Below are 19,716 nucleotides of genomic sequence, written 5' to 3'. Positions count from 1 at the left end.
AACCCTCCAAATATTTACCCCATTTCTCTTTCATTGTAAGTGTCTCAGTTTAACTTAGATTTTTGCCTTTTTAGAGAAAAGGAGGAACGAGTAAAAATAATTTTTTGTGATAATCAACATAATTCCACAAATACTGTCGATTGAGCTCAACTTGTACTGAACCCGGAATATTTCTTTAAATCAATTCCAAGGGGGCAAAAAGCTAATTTCTGATCAGTTATTTTACTAAAGTAAAACTGTGGTAACATGATATTTGTTGGCAATTATTTTCATAATTTTATAATCATAATGAAAATACACAACCCAGAAGGGTTTTTAGAGTCGTGTACTTGACAGAAAACGTTAACTTGTTGCATTTCCTCTCGGATGAAGCAAAGCAGAACAACACTATGAGGAAACTTCCAGAAAACAACAATATCGAATTAGCCGAGCTACAGATACGAACTTCAGAAAGTCAAAAGGAAGTGTTATGTTGCACTTAAACTGTCTATGTAAACGACAAAAGGAGTTTGGCTTCTTTTCCAATGCAAATTAGTAACTGTTTGCTCTGTTCCTTCGCCGTCTGTTTAACTTCCTGTACACTTATTTATCATACGCGCGTTCAGCTTGTGCAAACAAAATAACATATTTCATTATTAACAGCGAATTGTGAGCACTTTCATGTACTTGGCATTCACATCTCGGCATACAGATGCTTATATTGTAGTGGCACGCACTAAATGGATTTGGATTAGCGCTGTTGTCACAGTGTGTAACCCATTAGAAGACTGTGTGATTTCACCTGGATTTCTGTCTCGTCCAGTTCTACCGGTCTTATCAAGTAAAACAGCCAGTTCTAATCTGATTAAATTCATCTCTACATCGATCTATTCGACAGACCTGTGAGACAGATTTGCCACTTCATGGCTGTTGCTTAACACATAGTAAAGCTTCCTACCTAGACAACACTTACAATACTCTTGGGCGTCACGGGTGCGTATTTTTTGCGCATTTAAGGCGGTCATTCAGAACTCCAAAGAATGCGCAAAACCAACGCGCTTATGATGTTCAAAAATGCTGTCTATGTAGTTTACGCGGCTTTGAGACAGCCAATATTTCAACAGTTGGTTTCAGCCACTCACTAAATGGTCAACGAGCCAACTTTCACTTTGCTCGGATCATATATATTTCCTGCTATCTATAATTAGTTTCCCAACCACTGTAATCGATTTTAAAATTAAATCTGGCACTTTGTAAACATGGGGTCTTCTTAGTTAAGCGTCTGCGAACTTCACTTGAACTTTTCATGAGATTGAGCTTTGGATGACAAACCATTTAAAGGAAACCAAGCCGCCCAGAGAGGATACATTATGGCATTATGTGGCAGACGGAGTCGGTCCAAGTTCATTCTGTGCATTCTCGGAGCTTTTGTTGCGGGATATTTAATATTTCCTAAGGACGCTCAGACTCCGAGTGATGTCGGGCTGGCGAGTCGAAGAGAAGTGGCAGTCGTGGAGCGCAGTACTGTGGACGAGGAGTTGATAAAGAGACCTGTTTATGAGAAGCCTCCTCTGGATATTAATGCATTGGGGGAGATGGGCAGAGCTGTCAATCTGGACCTGAAAGATGAAGAGAAGCGAGAGCAGGAAGAGAGTATCAAAAAACATCAAATAAACACGTATGTCAGCGATAAAATATCACTACACCGCAGACTGCCTGAAAGATGGAACCCATTGTAAGTGTTGATGCTTCAAAACAGTTGATAATGTTGTTGTTTTATTATTATTTTTTAACTATGGACATGGAAAAGCTTCTTTGTGACATATTACGTGTACAGTGACATCAAATAGTCTACCAGCATCCTGCATAGACACAATGCACCTCTATTTAGTACATTTCCTTTTGGAAACATTCAGTTTCTTTTTAAACAATAAACATTACGGACTTTGCATTATTGTATTTAGTGTAGTAACTTTGTAGCAGGGCATTAACCCTTAAATGCATGGGAATTTCACCCAACTACATATTCAGGGTCTTTAGCTGTACGTAAGTTACAACTAAGCCTAGTTTTGGCATAAATGGGCACTAAGTCACAATTTATTTACTACTAAACATTTGAGCCTTGCACCATTAAACTTAGGTAGTATGTAACATTACATATAAACTAAATATTTACAGAAGCCTCTGACCAGGAGTAACGGATGTAATAAAAAAGCAGACAAAGATATTTTATGACATCAATGTGCTCAAGTTTTGCGTGACAGGCGTCAATCCTTTCAACATATATGATGATGTTGACATTTACACTCATTTACATTTACTGGAGAAAACATTATGTAAAAAAATCATACTTAGCATGATTCAACCGATCTAACGGTGCACTCTCGTGTTTATGGTGTCAACGTCATTTTGATGTTTTACAAAATATTAAAATTAATAAATGTCTATTTTTCCAACCTGTTGTATTAGTATTTATTTATTGGCCCTTATTCATTTTAGAGACATTTATTTAATATTTATTTACATAAGCCAAATATATCATAAATTAAATCTTGTTTGTATGGTGATATAATTGATTACAGCTGACAGTCATAACAAGATCAAACTGAAATTCACACCTTTTTAACACTTCTGTGTACAAATTTGAAGGCTGTTTATTGGATCAGTACAGGTAAACGTCATATAATGCGACTACGTATTACTTTATTATGGAGAATTAAGTCTTGCCTTAAGAACAGGTGGTGCAAACAAATTAAGCACTGACTTAGTAACAAACTAACTAGTAATTACTAAGCCCTTAGTGTGAACTTTACGTCCCAACGTCCCAAAGCTGGTTTTAGTGCAACCCTACCCTGGCACTTTAAAAATGGATCTACATAATGCTCAGATGCTGTCAGATTTTCAAGACAATGAAGAAATAATAGAATAAAATATATTTTGATGTTTTATTTTTCAAATATAAAATGCAAGAAAATGCAACAAATCATGAAATAGAGCAGGATTCATTACTTTCACACTGAAATTTTGTGAGACACAACTGGCTGTCAAACCCATATTGAGCTACACATAAGTTACACATATGTATCTTCTCAGACAGTTATTGAGTCTAAATAGATGCACAACTTACGTTATTTCAGTAGTACACCCAAATGACAATAGTCAGATCATACCGTTCATGTGTTACACTTGCTATAGTTTACTTCCATGTTGTTTCTTCATCAAATAGCAATGTCAAATGTAAATCAAGTCAAGCACTGAAACAGCGGCACCTTGTGTAAATAATTGCATGTATGAGTACACGCATGTGGAATACAGATAATTCCACATTTTTGTGCAGAAAATCAACGTGATATAGTGTTTATTTGTATGAATATACAACAGTGGCCAAAAGTATTGTCAGTTACATACATTTTGTGTTTTGCAAAGTTTGCTGCTTCAGTATTTGTAGATTATTTTTTAACATGTTTCTATGGTATACTGGAAAACAATGATAAGAATTTCATGAGTTTTAAAGGCTTTTATTGGCAAAAACATTCAATATATGCAAGGAGTCAATATTTACAGTGTTGACCCTTGTTCTTCATAACCTCTGCAATTCGCTCTGGCATGTTGGATATCAGCTTCTAGTTCAAATCCTGACTGATGGCGATCCATTCTTGCCTTATTAGTGCTCGGAGTTGATCACAATTTCTGGGCTTCTACTTTTTCACTCGCCTTTTGAGGATTGATCACAGGTTCTCTATGGGATTAAGTTCCGGGATGTTGCCTGGCCACGGATCCAACATTTCAATGTAATGATCTCCGAGCCACTTCATTATCACTCTTGCCTTGTGACATGGAGCCCCATCATGCTGGAAAATGTACAGATCATCACCAAATTTCTCCTGGATCGTTGGGAGAAGTTGCTCTTGCAGGACGTTTTGATACCATTCTTTATTCATGGCAGTGTTTTTAGGCAGACTTTTGAGAGAACCCACTCCCTTGGATGAAAAGCAACCCCACACATGGATGGTCTCAGGATGCTTCACTGTTGGCATGACACAGGACTCATGGTAGCATTCACCTTTTCTTCTCTGGACTATCGATTTTCCAGATGTCCCAATCAGTCAGAAGGGGCTTCAGAGAAAATAACTTTGCACCAGTCTTCCGCTGTCCAGTCCTTGTACTTCCTGCAGAATTTCAGTCTGTCCTTGATGTTTTTCTTGGAGAGAAGTGGCTTCTTTGCTGCTCTTCTTGACACCAGGCCATTGTCCAAAAGTCTTCGCCTCACTGTGCGTGCAGATGCACTCACACCAACCTGCTACCAATATTGAGCAAGCTCTGCACTGGTGGTGACACGATTCCGTAGCTGACTCCTCAGGAGGACACAGTCCTGGCACTTGCTGGACATTCTGGGATGTCCTGAAGTTTTCTTCACTGCAGTTGAACCTCTCTCCTTGAAGTTCTTGATGGTCCGGTAAATGGTTCTTTCAGGTGCAATATTCTTTGCAGCAATTTCCTCACATGAGGCCATTTTGATGCAAAGTGATGATGGCTGGACGTCTTTCTTTAGAGGGAACCATTGCTAACAAGAACACAATGATTGGAAGCACTTCATACCTCCTCTTATAGCAATCAGTCTGCTCTTATAATCCAATCAGAATGATAGAGTGATTTTACCTGACTAGTACTCATTCACACTTTCCCCGGTGCTTTTGATATGATTAGTGAAATTATGTTAGCTGGTCATTTTGTGCCAGGGCCAAAAAACTTTGTGATTTTTGTGATAAAGACCATTTTTTTGGGCCAATGAAGCTTTTTGCAATTATTTAAAATGCATCTGATCACTCTGCACAATAATCTAGAAACAATGTGAATCAACACCACAACATCTGAAGCAGAAAACTTAGCAAAACACAAAATGTATGTCACTGCCAATACTTTTGGCCACGGCTGTAGTACTCATTTCTCTTGTAATAAAAAAAGACGATATCCTGTGATATATTTTATGATTACTTCGTATCTTTATAAGTGCAAAAAAACAAACAAAAAAACCCCACAATATTACATACTGTACCTAGTGTCTCTAGTGACCCTAACACTTTTGGTACTTAAACCATTATAAAAAATACATCTTTTGCAATTTAGCCTTTTTTTTTTTTTTTTGGTAACTCTAATCATCAGAGAAAGATTGAGGAATACTAAAAAGGTGTGGTCACAACTCCAAAAAATGAGGTACATGGGGTGGAATGAGGTCCCGGGTCATTGAAGACCTGAGGTATGTGCTTAAAGGTTAATGCACTTCTTTCTATCCAGATGTAAAACCCTGAAATATGACTACCTGAGCTTGCCCTCAACCTCAGTAGTGATAGCCTTCTACAATGAAGCCTGGTCTACACTGCTACGTACAGTTCACAGTGTCCTGGAGACCTCGCCTGACCTGCTGCTCACTGAAGTGATACTGGTGGATGACTACAGTGACAGAGGTATCAGTCTCAAACAAAATGTCTCATGATACCTGTCAGCAGGGGAAAATTGAAGTCTTGTGATCATCAAGATCACATGTGATACCTTGTTGTCGATACAGACTTTATATAAACTCTGTGTAATGTTTCAAAACAGCAGTGAAACATAATTAATAGTGAGACGGTGCTGTAGTTTTATAGTGAAGAATCCCAGCTTCTAAAACAATGTGTGGGTTTGATTCAGTGAACTTTTCAGAAATTCAGAAACAGGTTTTTAAAAAGAAGTTAAATTTGCCCCCTGGAATTGATTGCATTTACCTGATATAACAATGTGTCATTCATTTCTGTCAAATATTGAACTAATTAATTGAAATAAATAATACAGTGTTCAAACTCATAACTAGACAGGTCTAGAATAGAATATTATGAAAGATAACAGATAAAAAACATTCAATAATACATTTATTAAATATCTGGAGCATTTATGTCAGTTTCACTGACATTTTTGCCCCGGTTTCATTCCATGAAGGGTTAGTGTAGTAAAAGATCTGCCAGACTTTTACTGGCAACTTATTTACTATTGTGCCCTCAAGCAAGGCACTTAACACCAGTTATCTTTCAGGACCTTTTACATAATTAGACTATTGCAACTTTCTTTGTATGAAAAGTGCTGGATGAAGTGGGATTAACGAAACAATGCAAGTTTATCAACTGCAGATAGATTCTTAACATAGAAATACCAAAGCTGTAATGTCAAATGAGTTCCACCCTGTGTTAAAAAAATAATTTTTCCTTAATGCTAAAAGCAATCGACATATTTCTGTCCCTGTCCATAAGGCCTGTCGCTTTTATTGAATTCCTCTCATGCATTTGCCCTTCAGATCATTTAAAGGAGCCTCTTGAGAACTACATTGCCAATCTCAAAAAGGTGCGTCTTATCCGAGCGAGAAAGAGAGAGGGTTTAGTGAGGGCGCGGCTCCTGGGGGCATCCATTGCTACAGGAGAAGTGCTGACCTTCCTGGACTGCCACTGTGAGTGCCATGAGGGCTGGTTAGAGCCATTACTCCAGAGGTGAGACTCTCAAAAGTATTTACATACCCTGATGCATTACTTTCCCTCATGCTTAAATTTGTGCATTATGCATTGCGGTAGCAAAGTACTTTAGGCTCATTTAACTTTTGTTTATAGGCCATTTAAATTTGCATAGCAAAATTTGCATGCTTTTCCAGGATAAGCCTAATATTTATCTCCCATTTTTCACCGTTGTATCCTTTAGAATAAAGGAGGAGCCTTCTGCTGTGGTTTGTCCAGTTATAGACGTTATTGACTGGAACACATTTCAATACCTGGGCAACCCTGGAGAACCTCAGATCGGAGGATTTGATTGGCGATTGGTGTTTACGTGGCACACCATCCCAGAACATGAGCAGAAACTCAGAACTTCCTCCACTGATGTTATTAGGTTTGTAGTTGACACAGTTAAAAAGCTGTTCTTCTGTAGCTTAAGGGAAAATTACAATTTCAACTGACCAATGATAAAAATGGCAAAAAAAAAAGTCCTATAGACTTCCAATGAAGGAGAGAGACTTGAATTGAGTCTCCCTAATCTTTAATTTAATAGAGACTTGGGGAGTCTTGACTTTGGCCAGTAAGCAACACCTAGCAACCACATTACATGGGCAAAAATGACTCGCATTTCTTAAGAAAATCTAAAAATCTGTTTGCATACTGCTGATGAAATATTTTCGCTATTGCAGGGTTTTTTACTCATGTAAAATGTTTTATTAATATACAGTCCAGTCAGAAAGTATTCAGACCCATTCATTTGTTTCACATTGTGTAATGTTGCAGCCTTATGCTAAAATGCTTGAAAAAAAAATGTCCTACATCAATCTACACTCCATACCCCCATAATGCCAAAGCAAGAATTAGATTTTTTATAAGTTTGCTAATTTATTAAAAAGAAAAAAATGAAATATCACATTGAAATAAGTATTCAGTCCCTTTTATATGACACTTGAAATTTAGCTCAGGTGCATCCCATTTCTCTGGATCATATTTGTGATGATTCTATACTGATTGGAGTCCACCTGTGGAAAATTAAATTCATTGGACATGATTTGGAAAGGCACACACCTGTCTATATAAGGTCTTACAGCTGAAAATGTATATCAGAGCAAAAACCAAGCCATGAGGTCAAAGGAACTGCCTGCAGAGCTCAGAGACAGGATTGTGTTTTTTCAGCTGCATTGAAGTTTCCCAAGAGCACAGTGGCCTCCATAATTCTTAAATGGAAGAAGTTTGGAACAACCGGCACTCTTCCTAGAGCTGTCTACCTGGCCAAACTAAGCAATCAGGAGAAAAGGGCCCTGGTAAGAGAGGTGAACATGAACTAGATGATTACTCTAGTTGAGCTCTGGTTGTCCCATCTCATGTGTGTAGATGGGAGAAACTGGCAGAAGGACAACCATCACTACAAAACTCCACCAATCTGGGCTTTATGGCAGAGTGGCCAGATGAAAGCCCCTTTTATGTGCAAGACACATAAAAAAGCACCTAAAGGACTCTCAGACTGTGAAAAATAAGATTCTCTGGTCTGATGAAATGAGGCTAGAGCTGTTTGGCCTCAATTCCAAGCGTCATGTTTGGAGGAAACCAGGCACCGCTCATCACCTGTGCAATACCATCCCAATGGTGAAGCATGGTGGTGGTAGCATCATGCTGTGGGGGTATTTTTTAGCGGCAGGGACTGGGGGACTGGTCAGGGTTGAAGGAAACTGAATGCCGCAAAATACAGAGATATCCTTAATGAAAACCTGGTCCAGAGCAGTCAGGACCTCAGACAGGGCAGTACAATGACCTTAAGCACACATCCAAGACAATGCAAGAGTGGCTTAGGGACAACTCTGTGAATGTCCTTGAGTGGCCCAGCTAGAGCCAGACTTTAACCCAATCAAACATCTCTGGAGAGACCTGAAAATGGCTGTCAACCGACAGCCCCCTTCCAACCTGGCAGAGCTTGAGAGGATCTGCAGAGAAGAATCTAGGTGTGCAAAGCTTGTTGCATGACACCCAAAAAGACCTTTGTAATAAATTTGCAAAGTTATCAAAAATCTTTTTTTTCCCAAATGTGTATTGTAGTGTAGATTGATTAAAATATTTTAGCATAAGGCTGTAACATAACAAAATGTGAAACAAATGAAGAGGTCTGAATACTTTCTGAATGCACTGTATGTTTGAGTCTTGTGTATGATTAGTATATGTTGAGTCTTTCCAAAACGTACATCATATGAACATGTGCATTTTACTCTGAACCAGGTCTCCTACAATGGCTGGCGGTTTATTTGCAATCAATAAGAAGTACTTCCATTACCTGGGCACATATGACATAGGAATGGAGGTTTGGGGTGGAGAGAACCTGGAGTTTTCATTCAGAGTAAGTGTGTTTTGTTACAGATTTTTCTAAATTTTCTGTGACATTTTACTCTCATTTCTCTTCAGGCTTTGTTGTCCTGTAGAGAGAAAGCCTGTTGGCATGTTTTTGACAGATGGTCAGCATTTGAAAAATGTGTGATGAGTCGCACAAGGTTAGGGGGTCAGTCAGCACCTTTATTAAGTGTCTGCCAGCCTGCACGATGACTAAACAGACCTTCACTCTGTGTTTATGCTGCATTTACTTACTCATAATTCCTCTTATTACTCAGCTCACATCCCCTCAAGGATGCCAACACTGTTACATAGAGACGGTTCACTTGTGTTTTCAGTGCCTTGAAAGCCAGTAGCTGTGTTTCCAACAGGGGAACCGCATGAAGAGTAGACAGCTGCTTTTACAGTTTACAGTAATATTATGTAATGTATGTTTGCTACAGAATTCTGTTTTTTTAGCAGGAGATTACTTGCTCCTAATAATTGCTCCTACTTTTTATTATTAAAAAAGTACAATTAAAACAATACAACAAATCTCATTTGTAAATGTATATCTTAACTGCATGTTGTCGTGTAAAAGTTCTGCAAGTAATTTGTTGCACTGATTCAGATATTAGTTTGTGAGTCTATGTGACATTCATGTAAACAATCAGCTCTTTCTACATGAAATGACCAGTAGTTGGCTGCAGAGATCCATGTCAAACTTATGTCCGGTTGTAACAAACTGATTTTGTGTGTGTGTGTGTGTGTTGTGCATTCTGCACTGTGGATGTGTTATAGTCCCACCCATTCATTTGCTATGTAGGGTCAAATTTGTCCAGGAAAAAAGTATAACTTTTTTAGTCACAAAACCTCAACTCATCGAATCTAGTCCAATTTTAGTTTGTGTGTGTTTTGATTCTGATGTAAAATGTAGAAAAGTAAATATTTATTAAAGAAACAAATTTAGGGCCTGGGTAGCTCAGTGTTAAAGAAGCTGTCTACCACCCCTGGAGTTTGCTATCCCAGGGCGTGCTGAGTGACTTCAGCCAGGTCTCCAACGCAACCAAATTGGTTGCTATAATGTGGTTCAATCTCTGTGGGGCGTGTGGTGAGTTGAGCGAGGATGCCGCTGTGGATGGCGTGAAGCCTCCACAAGCGCTAGGTCTCCGTGGTGATGCGCTCAACAAGCCATGTGATAAGATGCGCAGGTTGACGTGTCAGACACAGAGGCAGCTGGGATTCATCCTCTGCCACCCAGACTGAGGCGAGTACTACGTGACCATAAGGACTTAAAAAGCGCATTGGAAATCGGGCATGCCAAGTTGGGTTAAAAAGGGGAGGAAATAAAAAGAATCAAATTTAAAATGGGTCAAAAATTGCACAAACAATACAACAAATTTATTTTGCGCATGTACTGTATATCGTTCACAACATGTTGTCATATAAACAGTCACCTGCAATTTGTTAACACTGATTCAGATGTGAGTTTGTGAGTCTTTTAGATAGATTCATTTATAGAGCGGGCTCTTAAGAGTATTCATTTTTTTTTTAATCAGATTACACTGAAACACTACACTTTTTTGTCATGCTCGATTCAGACTGCAAACTCACAACTCTGGTTAAACATCATTTCTTTTGACAGGGCACTGTTTATTCAGACACATTTTGGCGTAAAATCTGTGAAATGGATTGAAACAAAATTAAATTAGCCTAAATATTTAATAAACGAACAAGAGGTATGGAATGTGTGAAACTTTTATGAATGATGGGTGTTCCAGTTATTCAGAAATGTACTGTTTCTTCTGTTGCCCTGTGTATGGCTAATCTCTTAAGTGTTGTTTTTCAGATCTGGCAGTGTGGAGGGAGTCTGGAGGTCCACCCTTGCTCGCACGTGGGCCATGTCTTCCCGAAGCAAGCGCCATACTCGAGAAGCAAGGCCTTGGCCAACAGCGTGCGGGCGGCAGAAGTCTGGATGGATGTATACAAAGACATGTATTACCATCGCAACCCGCATGCCCGTCTGGTACGCCTACTTGTGCAGTCTGTTGCATAACTTGGCTTTTGTTTGCTTGTCTGCTCATTTTCCAAGAGTACATTTATCACAAAGTCAATCAACAATGTGACAGCTTTGCCACAGTGTTAGTAGACTCTGACCAATCATGTTGACTGTGAAAGAGGATATGCATATTTTCTAGGATATGTACACCAGGGCTGTGTGCTGCATTCTGAATTCAATTTAGAATGCTTATTAAATTGAATTGAATTAATACATTTGAATTTAGGTAGCAATTAGAATGCATAATTGTAATTGTAATTTAAGGTAACAGAAATAAAATGGAATACAATTTTGAGAAATTAAATTAACTGCTCTAAATGTAGTTTTAAAAATACATTTCATTTTTCAGTATAATTTTCCCCATAAATATACACACATGGTGGAAGAACATTAATTTAACTGAATACTCTCATTTACTCTGAAGTCTTAAAAATGGAGCCAAACAGAAAAAAACAGACTTACAGGATGGAAGCCTTAAAATCTGTTTTTTCTGGGGGAAAAAAATTCATCTGAATCTTTATCACTTACATCCTCACATACACACTTTCACACATGCATTCTGTTGATGTGCTCTGAATTAATGACATTTAGCATGCGGGCTAGAACTCCTTAGGTGACATTCTCTCTGCTCGGTGTGAAATTACTACAGAGAGAAGTGGCACCTCTCTCAGCCTGTGTTGTTTGTCATCCAGCCATGCACCCACATCGAGCTCTGTAGTTAAAGGGAGAGGTGCTCTCAGCGACAGATCAGATAATCCTTCTGTCTCTGAACCTTGGAAATGCTGCCCCATTGGCAGCTCAAAATCTATCTGATGTGATGCCAGCAGATGAGACTTTTTCTCTCTTTGGGTAAAAACCACAGGTGAACACCAGCCATGCCAATGTGGATCAGGTTTGACAACCTTCACACTCTTTTGCCACATAAATTTGAAATAGGATCACTCTCTTTCACTCTCTGAATCTTGCTATATTTTATTCATGGCCCAATATCATACCATACCATATTTTTTGTAGTAAAACCATAGTAACCACAAGATTAACCATGGTTAATATATAGCAATATATATCGTTCTGCAAAGCTGCTGAACCTCTTCGACAGAGATCTGCCTCCAACAGATGTTCCTCACAACTAATCATATCTTTGGGCCATCCCACACCAGTAATTCTTGCCTGAAAGGGCAGATATGAGGAGATACTGTACCACAACCACAAACATAAACAGGAACTTGGCCTTGATTAATCTTTTTGGGGATGTGTGGATGCAACATTGTTGTGACGGAAGATGCTGCAGAATATGTAGGATTTTTGTGGTGTACCACAGCTGTGGAACTGCATACAAATTCTTAGAAACCAAGAGAGGAATGCAATGTTTAACTGATGATGTTTGGGTTTTCATTGAAAACAGTAGATGTGGTATGAAAAGAGCTTTTTTGTGTAGCATTGTCATGGCTTTTACTTTATGCTTGATCTGTTCATGTTATTTTATTAGTGGTGCTTGATACTCACCACAACTCATATTGTTCATACTTCCGGTCAGGGGTTTGTTCAATTCATTAACCCTAAAGTATTACAATTGTGTGTGTATTTAAACTTTTTATAAATATCTCCACATTTAATAAATATCTCCACTGGGACTCATAACTTTTTACCATTGTTTTCAGGAGGCATATGGTGATGTAACAGACAGACGGAAACTCAGAATGCGTCTTAAATGTAAAGACTTTAAGTGGTACTTGGACAACATTTACCCTGAAATTCAAGTCCCAGAGGACAGGCCTGGCATGTTTGGGATGGTGAGAGAAGACAATTTTCTTTTATATACAGTATTTGTTACAGTACATTTTAAGTAACACACCAAGTCTAAACTATCACCAAAATGCAGAATGAGACGTTTTTGTCTGCATCCACTTCATGTGGATTTCAAAGCGGCTTCACGATTGCTGTAACAATGTGGATAGCCACAGTGTACTGGCAGATTAATATTGTGGAGGATGAGAGTTTGAAAGATTGAATGCCAATTGCAATGAAAAATGCAACCTATGGGATACTAGTTCTTTCAATTAGTCAGACTTGCACTTAGTCTTTGGGAAGCTTAATGTTACTTGAATTGGTGCTATTTTATTTCATTTCTATCTTTATACTGTGGCTTTGTTTAGAAAATGTTTTAGAAAAAGGCATTATAATGTTACATATAGTTTTGTTTTCTTTCCTTTAATGTAATTAAATGCATTTTGCCAGGAAAACAAGTATATATAGAGTAAAATTTCAGCACTTTCAAAATCTCAGATTAATCGTGATTAACTACTAAAAATTATGTGATTCATTGCGATTAAAAAAGTGAATCGACTGACAGCACTCTTCTTATTGTTTGTTAATTGAAGTGTTAAAGCATGTAAAACAGTAATGGTGTTTTTAAATACTTCAAAAAGACAGATTGATTGGATTACATCATTCGCAATGCATTAAGGGTTACATTGTTCATGTTCAATTTGCAGACTTGTACCTTTTTGTATTTTTTTTTTTTTCTTTCAAATTTTCAAATCAAAGGTTTGTCATTCATGTTGGACCGTTTTGGTTTATTTCAAGGTTTACACTCAAATAAAGTGAGAAACATGATGTGACAAAACAAACAAAAAAAATACAAGTGGCAAAGTGTAGACATGTGAATTAATGGTTATGGTTCTTTACTTAATTTCAGCTGAAGAATAAAGGAATGGCCAAACACTGCTTTGACTACAACCCACCTGATGATCATAATATGGCTGGTCACAGGGTCATTCTTTACCCATGTCATGGCATGGGTCAAAACCAGGTAAATTTCAATTGCTGAACTGTAATGGCAGGCAGACAGCAGTACTGCTCCAATATTCTTGAAATGTACACAATTCACAGAGGCTGTAATGCTTCCACAGAAATATACATCTAAGTTGTTTCACAGCTTTAATGTATTAAGACACCACCATTATGTGCTGCAGTAAACAGTGTGTTGTATATTGTTGTTTTAAAGCGACTCTAGCGGTCTGGCAAAACAGTGTGGCTTCATTTGTCTCCTTCCTCTCTGTGGGAAAGCACACAATCACTGGAGACTTATTAGTGCACACAAGACTTTTCTATTGGGTTCTCTCTATGAATACAAGAAAGATTTTCTACTTCAATGTGATTTTGTACATATCTCTCTCTATCAGATTTTGCATCAGTTGAGTGTTTTGATTTGGCTTTGATGATGATTAAAAGTGTTGAACCTTGGCTGAACTCTGTTGCTTTGTTTATAACTGGGATTAACTTCTGTCTCAGGTGATCCGATCACAAGTTGTCATCTGACATACACACACGTTTACACCTGGTATTAACATGTGTCTCAAATGTGTTTTCTGTGAACACTTGTGATTGGATTTCGAATTCCCGGAATATTCCTTTAATAGTTGGTTAAACAGGGTCTGTGTGTACTTGCTGATGCTGGAGGTGACCTCCTGTCTCATTCTCTCTTTTTTGCGTTAGTTCTTTGAGTACTCCACACTCCAAGAGATCCGTTACAACACAAGGGATCCTGCAGGCTGTGTTGTAGCTGATCCTGTCTCAACCTTCCTTACAATGCATCACTGCAGTAAGTCCAGGGAAGCTGTGCCTGAAGACCAGAAGTTTGTCTTCAGAGAGGTGAGATCACATTTCAGTGCATACTGATTGCATACAGCAGGGGTCTTCAACCTATTTCAGGCCAAGGACCCCATTGTAGAGAGAGAGAGAATGAGCAGAGACCCCTGTTACATATTGTATAAAATTCAGAGCCTTTTGTATAGTGGGCCCCTGTTAAGACATATTTTGACCCCCTGGTATACATATATTGAATGTAAACAAGTGCAAATGTAGTGATACTTGGGTTACATTCAACACATGGATTATTTGGCAATTAGGCAGGACACAAAGTGTACACACTAACAAGCATGCTTGGAGCACTTGTGTTCTTTAAAACAAACAAACCCCCACGAAGGGCCAAGAAAATGCTACGTTGAAGTGTTATTTGAGAAAGTCACGGGCAACAGGTTGAAAGGGTTTCGGTGTGGCTTGCAGTGAAATTTCAGAAGCAAACCTTAGTGTGAACTCTTTGCCAGTACAGTGAGCACCTGAAGAGCAATGTGATGAGAGACAATTAGGGAATCAGAACACAAAACAGGAAAGAGGTGCTATGAAATGCTGATGTTGGCTGAGCTTCCTGTTCTAATGGGCCAAAGTCCTTGAGAGAGAGAGAGAGAGAGAGAGAGAAAGAGCACAAAAGCAGTCATCATCTCTGACTCATTTGAATTAAAATCTCTCTGCTTTGAAATGATGTGTGTTGTGAAAAGCACTATACAAATAATTAAAAAATATACAAAACTTTTCACCACAAACACTTATATAAGATCGCCTTATACATGGATAAATGTGCTGCTCTGCTGTCAGTTTATGATATGGGAACACACTTTGAGTTTTAAGTGAGAAAGGGCACTTCAAATATTAATAATCACTAAGTGATATAAAGGTAGAATAAATTTAGTTTCACTTTAGTTGACAGTAATAGCCAAATTAATCAAGTATGGGTCTGTCCATGTTTTTCTTTCAGTAAAAAGCCTCCTTGTTTTCCTTCACACTATCAATAAAAAGTTTAAACAAACCTGACTCACTTATCATGTCCCTAAAAACTTTTAGATATGTGGGATTCTAACGAAATCTGTCATATTTAACACCAAATAAAAAATAAATTAAAATTAAATATCTGGAATATATTTTGCAGGAAAAAAAGAAGCCTGGATGATTCTCGCAAAACATGTCAAGAAAATGTTCTAGTCCTTTTTTATTACAAATAAGTAATACAAATTTGGCATTCAGACAGTGAAGCTTACTATTAGGGCCATTAAGATTTTTTACACCGTGACATTATTTTAATTACATTTAAGCACATTTTACATCCCAATTCTCTCTTATTACAGCAACACAACAAAGATGGTCATTATAATACTCTCATTATCACAGTGTAACAATTATTATATAATATTAAAATCGTGATTTATGTATACATTATAGTAGTACTTCCTTTGTACTGCTTTTAATTTTCACAGATTTTAATGGGGAAAAAGTCATTGTACAAATTTCTTACCATAATACGATAAAAAAAATGACGGTGCTGCAATAATGAGAATCATTATTGAAAACGATGGGAATAGTAAAAGTAAAATGTCAGAATGCATTACTGTAATGAAAAGTGGGGGTTAAAATTGTAAATTTAAATTGTAAATTTACGGTTTTGCGATCAAGTCCAATATTGTTTTTAGCTGCCCCATCCTTCAATACCCTTTGCAAAGCTTGAAACATGTTATGAATGGTTTACAAACAATCCACACTGATACACACCTTAAAAACACACAAACATTGTCCAAAGCAGGGTGAAACAAGATGTACACACATTCAGTATCATCCAGTACTGAGGCGCACAACACCGGAAACACATCAAAACAGTCAAAGATGTCCATCTAGTGCATGTTTATATACACCAACAATTAAAAATAGAGCAGATTGGTGCAAGAATGCATTCAGGACGTGTCTGTGCTCAAAACAGCAAGAGTAGCTCAGCTGAATGAAACAAAATGGTGTCCCCTTTTCAGAGTTATAACTTGACGCTGCGTCTTTTAAAAGCTGTACAAGATACAGTACATGACATCAGTCAAAGACGTCTGTCTAGTGCATGTTTATATATATACAAAAATAATTCAAAATAGTCTAGATTGGTGCACTTTGGTGTAGGAATAGTTAGTAGGCCACCCTAGGCCTGTCTGTCCTGTTGTCTCTCGGTTTAGAAACTGAAGCACCAGTGGGCGGGGCCAAGGGTCTGATGATGTAAAGTAGGCATTGATTAACAGAAATGAAAGGTAGCACCAAGGGTAATACTTTACAAAATGTAAAAAATATATATATTTTTTTCAAATTGCGGTTAAGAGAATATCATTATCATCTTTTTTTTGTAATTAGAATGTGCAAGGAGGGAGGGAGGGAGGGGGTTAATATGTGTGTAACTGTTGCAAAATAATGTAAAAGAATAAATCTTAATAGCCTCAAAAATAGGCTTAATTTTCTATATGCAAAATATATTTTATGTATAACCTTTATAATGCATAACCTTTCCTAAACTTTGCATTGTCAGGATGGCACTTTCTACCACATTCAGACTCAGCAGTGTGTTGAGGCAGTGGACCGGACTGACACCGGCAGCCCTGGCCCCGCTCTCCGACCCTGCTCAGACTCTGCCTTCCAGAAGTGGATCTTTGAAGAGAGAACATAGCCGCACTTTTTTAAAGGGCATTTAATATGGGCAGTTCTGACTTCACACCAGTTTATTGACCATTCCACTGTCTTTCTTCTTAGATTTTATTGTGCCTTCCTGGTATATGGCCACACAGGCTGTATAGATGAAATATAACACGAACATAGAGTATATTGCAATAAATTGAAAGAAGAGTTCTCTCAAAAATGAAAATTCTGTCAACATTTACGAGGATCAAAACCCATATTTTTTCTTACGTGAAAAAGGAGGTCCTTGGCAGAATGATAGCCACAGTGACAATTTATTTTTTTTTAATGAAAAAATTAGTGCATTGAAATTCCTCTCTTAGTCATTTTTTTAATGTGTCAAGGCGGTCGTCGTGTTTACATTTTAGGATCACTGTATCTTTACAGCTTATTGTAACTTCTATGTCTTTCTCTATTCCATCAGACAATCACTATCATTTCACAAGCTGGTACAGTAGTTTGACTTATTTTAATCACAGTGCTGCCAGCTCCATCTGCTGGTGTCTTACTCCTCCCTCCTATTCCTGTTGCTTCTATTTATAATTTTTCTCTTGACTATATCTATTTTTTCTTAAGTGACTAGTATATTTAAAGAACTCGTCCTTTATGATCTGGTTTCTAATCCAAATCTCAACACTTGAGCCTCTTGGCAGACTCTTGTATGCATTTTTGACATTTTTGAGTCTTGAGGTTAGGCTCAGATAAACAGTGACGCTGTCACTGGCATTCTCTCTACGACCACTAGATGGTACCAAGTCCTCCGTTTTACTCGATGTCCTGCGGTGTCCTCCATCAGCTCATATTTACATGGCTGTAATTTCAGGAGCTCACTGTGCAGTGATTCAGATGCTAGTTTTAGGTTTTCATACCTAATTAGAGCTGAAAAATAGAAGAATGATTGTTCCTGATATACAAAAATAGCCTACCTCTTGTAGTCATGGATTCTCGATCAATGAGGGGAAAAAAGGAGAGAAGTTGAGTTCACAGCAAATACTAGATTTTGGTTGCCAAATTGCTGTAATTTCACTTTATATTCTCATTTAATTACAGTCAAGCAATGCTGAATCGTCAGTTAGGAGTATGTGAATATAAACCTCTTTTGGACTAATGTCATTAATCATACATTTGTTTGATTAACTTATCACTTATATTTATTGCTGGAGTCCTTATGCATTGAAGAACAGCGAGTAGATTTTAGTTTTTCATTTGTATTTACTACAATGTTTTAAGTGTCTTTTCGTGTGTCTCCTGAAGTATAAGAGGGCCGTTTACTTGTTGACCTTGTTTTGATAAGGTTTATGTATAGTTTGTTTGTCATAACTTATACATATTAACATGGACCCGTAAGTTGATGGGAACACTGAACATTGACTTTGGGCAAATTCGTTTACTACTTCCTTTTATCAACATGTGATTTCTATGAGAGCTTGTGACATGGACTCAATACTGTACAGATATTTCCAGGGCCTCCACAGATTAGCAAATGATTCTTTGATTATCTTCAGATTTAAATGGGAACCAATTGTGTTTGCACTGGTTAGGCCTGTCCTAGTTATTCAAAGCCTAAAATTGATTGTCAGTTGATTGGCTTAAAAGGTGAAATCAAATGACAACAGCGATGATCTTCTATATAGATGGCCGAGAGTCCCATTGAGACCATTGTGTTGCACTTAACATTAATTTCATGGTGCCCTGCTTGAAACGGAAGTATAAAACAAAAACTTTATTATTTTTTTATGCTTTCTGATCTTTAAAAACACCCATTGTTCACCCATAGTTGTCACAATGCCCAAAGGAAATAAATGACCAAAAGCATTGTGTGGTGTTGGTCAAATTGACAGTGATTTTGCACTTTTTTGTGAAACATAAATGGTTTAATGGTGTTTTTTTTGTTTGTTTGTTTGTTCTTCTTAAATCCATATCTGTGCTGGCAAATAATTCAGGTAACTTTATGCTGTTATACAAGTGGCCTTAGCATATCAGTAATGATGAAAATTATTTAAAAAAAAATCTGTAAATGCATTAATTATGTATGTTTAATAAAATATGTTTTATAACTTATGTACTATTGAAACTAAAATTGATCAAGCTAAAATTGCATTCTTGTTTGAGTTTTTACACTTTAAAATAAAGCCATTGAATAACATCTCAATTGCGTGTAATGGGCTATATATATGTGAAATATATAAATATATTTCATTTTGAATGATGTGTATGCGGTGTGCGGTTGGATGATGTCAGATCAAATGAGCCATTTTTTGATTAAAATGGGCCAGTGAATCTGTACTGCAAAACCATCATTGTGAACAAAGGAATATACTCTTAATGTAATTACAATTATTTCTAATTTAATCAATAACATTGCATTACAAGAAATTAATTTTGGCATTGCAAATAAAATATACTCACTGAGCATTTTATTAGTAACATCTGTAAACCTACTTATTCATGCAATTATCTACTCAGCCAATCAGGTGACATCAATGCATAAAATCATGCAGATACAAGTCA

At 37.4% G+C, this 19,716-nt stretch overlaps 1 protein-coding gene across 1 annotated transcript; it reads left to right on the top strand.

Annotated features, from left to right (window-relative positions):
• The first annotated feature begins 1,092 nt into the window (after nucleotides 1–1,092).
• On the top strand, nucleotides 1,093–19,351 carry LOC127619859 (polypeptide N-acetylgalactosaminyltransferase 12-like). The gene is made up of 10 exons (XM_052092870.1): nucleotides 1,093–1,714; nucleotides 5,275–5,444; nucleotides 6,305–6,494; nucleotides 6,700–6,885; nucleotides 8,742–8,859; nucleotides 10,678–10,854; nucleotides 12,549–12,680; nucleotides 13,586–13,699; nucleotides 14,386–14,541; nucleotides 17,060–19,351. Exons 1-10 carry the CDS (start codon nucleotides 1,350–1,352, stop codon nucleotides 17,195–17,197), a joined length of 1,746 nt encoding a protein of 581 aa, XP_051948830.1. The 5' UTR covers nucleotides 1,093–1,349; the 3' UTR covers nucleotides 17,198–19,351.
• The last annotated feature ends 365 nt before the right edge of the window (nucleotides 19,352–19,716 follow it).

Source organism: Xyrauchen texanus, chromosome 26 (genome assembly GCF_025860055.1).
Source record: "Xyrauchen texanus isolate HMW12.3.18 chromosome 26, RBS_HiC_50CHRs, whole genome shotgun sequence".
In the NCBI taxonomy this organism is placed as follows: Eukaryota; Metazoa; Chordata; class Actinopteri; order Cypriniformes; family Catostomidae; genus Xyrauchen; species Xyrauchen texanus.
The sequence above is the reverse complement of the archived record's forward strand: the minus strand, read 5'-3'. Positions and strand labels throughout refer to the sequence as shown.